The sequence below is a fragment of the Phocoena phocoena genome, chromosome X (assembly GCF_963924675.1).
Source record: "Phocoena phocoena chromosome X, mPhoPho1.1, whole genome shotgun sequence".
Taxonomy (NCBI): domain Eukaryota; kingdom Metazoa; phylum Chordata; class Mammalia; order Artiodactyla; family Phocoenidae; genus Phocoena; species Phocoena phocoena.
Window position 1 is genome coordinate 115021985 of NC_089240.1, and position 5290 is coordinate 115027274.

Genomic DNA, 5290 nt, shown 5'->3' on the forward strand with positions numbered 1-5290 from the left:
TCGGGGGAGGAGCCCTAACACACAGTGTCTCAACATCCCGTGACCTAGAACAGAAACTCCAGCTAGCCATCGAGGCTTCTGCCGCCTCCATCACCTCCCTCCAGCGCCGGATCACCTCAGTAGCCCGAGTTGCCCTCCAAAATCGACGAGCCCTGGATCTCCCGACGGCCGACAAAGGAGGTACCTGCCTCTTCCTACGGGAGGAATGCTGCTATTACATCAATGAAACAGGACTCGTCGAAGACAACGTAAAAGCCCTCCATCGCTTAAGAGAAGAACTCCAATGGAAACACCAACAGTCCGCCTCCCCAATTCCCGATTGGTGGCGGTCCACCCTCTATACCTGGCTAACACCAATCTTAGGCCCCGTAATTCTCATCTGTATCTTGCTCACGTTTGCTCCCTGTTTTCTTAGGTTCCTTCGCAGGCGCATGGAGGAAGTCCCTCAGGTGGCCACAAACCAAATGCTCCTCGGCCCTTACACCTTGCTTCCTACAGAACCCCTCACTGTTCTCCCCTAAGCCTCGGACCTCTGGTCGCCCGACTCCTCTTTCGACGCCGCCATTCAGCACGAAGTAGCCAGAGATCAGAACGCCGCCCCATTACACCAAAGACGTCGGGATGTAAGGCCAACTGGCCCGAGGCAGGGGAACACAATCAGATTCACAGGTTGCATCAGACTGAAATTCTCCGGACCACCCAGCTCCAGGAACTGACCTGGAGACATTCCGGACCACCCAGTTCCAGGAACTGACCTGGGGACTTTGCACCCGGCCCAACCTTCCCGCCTTTCGAGGGGCGGGACTAACGGTCCCCCAGGATACCCGAAAAGACCACCAAATAAGGAATACCCTGCGCCCTCCCAGATTCAGCACACCCCTTTCCCTTCTTCGCCTATAAAATCTTGCCCAACCCTTGCCCGGGGGCGACTTCTCTGGCCCCTTTCTCTCGGACCAGTGAACCTCGCCCGGGAGCGCTCCCTAATAAAGCTCACTTGAAGCTTTCCTCTGTTTCGCGGTGCCGTTTGTTAAGATCCGACCTTACAGAAAACATATGCTAAGTTAAAGAAGCCAGTCACTAAATATCATATATTGTATGATCTCACTTATATGAAATGTTCAGAATAGGCAAATCCACAGAGATAGAAAGTAGAACTGCAGTTGCCTAGGACCAGGGTGAGAGTTGAGGGGAAAAAGGGATTGACTGCCAATGGATATGAGGAGGATTTGGTGAGGGGGGGGGAGTGAAGAAAATATTCTACAATTGATTTGGTGATGGTTGCACAACTCTGTAAATATACTAAAAGCAATTGAATTGTACGCTTTAAATAGGTAAATTATACACTATCTTAATTATGTCTCAACAAAACTGTTATTTTTTAAAAGGCCATTGTGGGACTTTCCTGGCAGTCCAGTGGTTAGGACTCCACACTCACTGCTGAAGGCCCGGGTCAGTCCCTGGTCGGGGAAGTAACATCCCACAAGCCTCGAGCTGTGGCCATAAATAAATAAATAAATAAATAAAATTAAAAGGCAGTTGTGATGAGCAACAAAAAAAAAAATAAAAACGACTGGGCTCTAGCCATCATGTCTGCATTCCAGCCAGGAAGTCAGGATGGGGGAAGAAAAATGAAACTCCCCCCTCCCCACACACAGTTTATTATGCAAAATTTATAACATACTGAAAGATTGAAGGAATATGATGATCTCCTTTGTCCCCACCATCTAGATTTAATCACTGGTAACATTCTGCCATATTTCACTTGCCTATATAGGTGCAATGACTATATTTTTTTAAATAAACTATTAAATAAGTTGCAGACATCCTATCACTTCACCCTAAATACTTCAGCATGCCTCTCCTCAAATTAAGGACATTTTCAACATAACCAAAGCTCTATTATCACAATTAAGAAAATTAACAATAATTCACTAATGCCATCCAATTTTCAGTTCATATTAAGACTTCCCCGGGACTCTCTTGGTGGTCCAGTGGTTAAGACATCACCTTCCAATGCAGGGGGTGCAGGTTTGATCCCTGGTCAGGGAGCTAAGATCCCACATGCCTCACGGCCAAAAACCCAAAACATAAAAACAGAAGCAATATTGTAATAAATTCAATAAAAACTTTAAAAAAAAGACTTTCCCATTTATCCCTAAAAATGTCTTTCAGAGCTCTTTTTTTCAAAGCAGCATGCAATCAAGTTGCCCCTACTCATGTCATAGAACTGAATTTGCTTCTAGGCAAAAATCTGAGTGACCATAGGGTTCGTCCCCATTTGTTTCCCTTCCCTTGGGATCAAAGTCCTGTGCTGCCTGTTGTCTCAATTTCTGGAAAGAGTTGTTTCATATATTCTGACTAGTTTTCTAGTTGTTTATACTGGGAGGACAAGTCCATACCACATAATCCTTCATGGGTAGAAGCAGAAGTTGGCTTAGTCTACTTTTAATTACGTCTTCTACATCATACAACAAATGAGACCTAATATAGTTTGTTCTTGTTAATTTATAAGGGCTTTTTAGATATTAAAGATATTAACCTTTTAGTATATATGTTTTAAATTGTTTCCTAGTTAGTATTTGCCTTTTAAATTTTATTAATTTCTTAGCAATTACTATACAGAAGTTTTAAATTTTGTATATAATTAAATATACCAATCTTTCCTTTTATGATGTACACCTTTTATATCATGCTTAAAGTTCTTCCTCAAGGTCACTTTAGAAATTTATCCTAGAGAAATAATGACAAGTTCGGAAGACAATAAAATCACAATCTATAGAACAACAAAAAAAAAATTAAGAAATTAGGCCTCATCAAAATTAAGAACTTTGGGGACTCCCAGGTGGCGCAGTGGTTAAGAATCGACCTGCCAATGCAGGGGACACAGGTTCAAGCCCTGGTCCGGGAAGATCCCACATGCCACGGAGCACCTAAGCCTGTGCAACACAACTACTGAGCCTGCGCTCTGGAGCCCGCAAGCCACAGCTACTGAGCCCACATGCCACAGCTACTGAGCCCACATGCCACAACTACTGAAGCCCACGTGCCTAGAGCCCGTGCTCCGCAACAAGAGTAGCCACTGCAATGAGAGGCCCACACACCACAGCAAAGAGTAACCCCGCTCACCACAACTAGAGAAAGCCAGCGCGCAGCAACAAAGACCCAACACAGCCAAAAGTAAATAATAAATAAATAAATAAAATTAAGGACATTTGCTCTTTGAAAGCCTATTTGAAGAGGATGAAAAGACAAGCTACAGACTGGGAGACACTATTGCAAACCACAGATCTTATAAAGATCTACTATCTAGAATACATTTTTAAACTCTCAAAATTCAACAGTAAAAAATAAACAATCCAACAGAAAATGGGCAAAAGACATGCACAGATAGTTCATGAAACAGGATATGTGGATGGCAAATAAGCACATGAAAAGATGTTCAATATCACTAGCTACTAGGGAAATGCAAATTAAAACCACAGTGAGATCTCACTACACACATATCAGAAGACCTAAAATAAAAAACAGTGACAACGCCAAATGCTGCTAAGGATGCAGAGAAACTGGATCACTCCTACATCGCTGGTGGGAATGTAAAGTGTTACAGCCACTCTGGAAAAGTAGTTTTTAGTTTTTAGTTTCTAAAAAAACTAAACATGCACTTGCCATATAACTCAGCAGTAGTTATTTCTACTATTTTATCTTCCAGGTCACTTATACGTTCTTCTGCCTCAGTTATTCTGCTATTGATTCCTTCTAGAGAATTTTTGATTTCATTTATTGTGTTGTTCATCATTGTTTGTTTGCTCTTTAGTTCTTCTAGGTCCTTGTTAAACGTTTCTTGTATTTTCTCCATTCTATTTCCAAGATTTGGGATCATCTTTACTATCGTTACTCTGAATTCGTTTTCAGGTAGACTGCCTATTTCCTCTTCGTTTGTTTGGTCTGGTGGGTTTTTACCTTGCTCCTTCATCTGCTGTGTATTTCTCTGTATTCTTGTTTTGCTTAACTTACTGTGTTTGGGGTCTCCTTTTAGCAGGCTGCAGGTTCATAGTTCCTGTTGCTTTTGGCGTCTGCCGTCAGTGGGTAAAGGTGGTTCAGTGGGTTGTGCAGGCTCCCTGGTGGAGGGGACTGGTGCCTGTGTTCTGGTGGATGAGGCTGGATCTTGTCTTTCTGGTGGGCAGGACTGCATCCAGTGTTGTGTTTTGGGGTGTCTGTGAACTCACTATGATTTTAGGGAGCCTCTGTGCTAATGGGTGGGGTTGTGCTCCTGTCTTGCTAGTTGTTTGGCATAGGGTGTCCTGCACTGTAGCTTGCTTGTTGTTGAGAGGAGCTAGGTCTCGCTGTTGAGATGGAGATCTCTGGGAGAGCTTTCCCTGACTGATATTACATGGAGCCAGGAGGTCTCTGGTGGTCCAATGTCCTGAACTCGGCTCTCCCACCTCAGAGGCGCCGGCCTGACACCCGGCCGAGCACCAAGACCCTGTCAGCCACACAGCTGGATCCACATCAGAAGAGGAAGGAATAGGAAGGGGTTCCTCAGAACTAAAAGCCTCACTGTTGGCCTCCTGGCTCGGTCTCTGCAACATGTAATCCCTTACATCATAAGCTGATGGCCGGTCCAAAGCATTGCTCTCCTCCAACTGGCTTCCTAGTGTGGCTTCCTGAGTTGCCATAGTCGGCTTCGCAACAGCAACTGCCTCAGACTGGAAGTCTTAGATTTTTATTGTTACAATTCAATGGCTTCAAACAACACAAATTTGCTGTCTTACAGTTCTGTACGTCAGAAGTTCAACATGAGTCTCACTGGACTAAAATCAAGGTGTCAGTAAGGCTGTGCTCCTTTCTACGTGCTAGGGGAGAATCCATTTCCTTGCCTTTTCCAGCTTTTAGAGGTCACCAACTGCTATTGTCTGAATGTCTGTGTCCAACCCCCAAAATTCATCTGTTGAAATCCTAAGCCTCCAAGGATGATGGGATTAGGAGATCAGGCTTTTGGGAGGTACTTAGTTCATGAGACTTCACCCCTCATAAATGGGATTAGTGTGTCATTTTTGTTTTGTTTTGTTTTGTTTTTTTTGGTCGCACTGCAAGGCTTGCGGGATCTTAGCTCCCCAACCAGGGTTTGAACCCAGGCCATGGCAGTGAAAGCGCCGAGTCCTAAGCACTGGACCTCCAGGGAATTCCCAGGATTATAAAGGAGGCTCCTAGTCCCTTCCACCATGTGAAGACAGTGTGAAGGCGGCAGCTATGAACCAGGAAGAGGGTCTTCACCCAACCATGCTGGCAA

The 5290-nt window shown here is 44.5% G+C and overlaps 1 protein-coding gene across 1 annotated transcript; it reads right to left on the reverse strand.

The window, feature by feature from the left end:
- Positions 1-3503: 3503 nt before the first annotated feature.
- LOC136142268 (shieldin complex subunit 1-like) lies at positions 3504-4676 on the reverse strand. Its single transcript, XM_065900274.1, has 2 exons — positions 4443-4676; positions 3504-3512 (listed from the first exon to the last, which is right to left on the reverse strand). The coding sequence occupies exons 1-2, from the start codon at positions 4674-4676 to the stop codon at positions 3504-3506; spliced, it is 243 nt and encodes an 80-aa protein (XP_065756346.1).
- Positions 4677-5290: the final 614 nt, after the last annotated feature.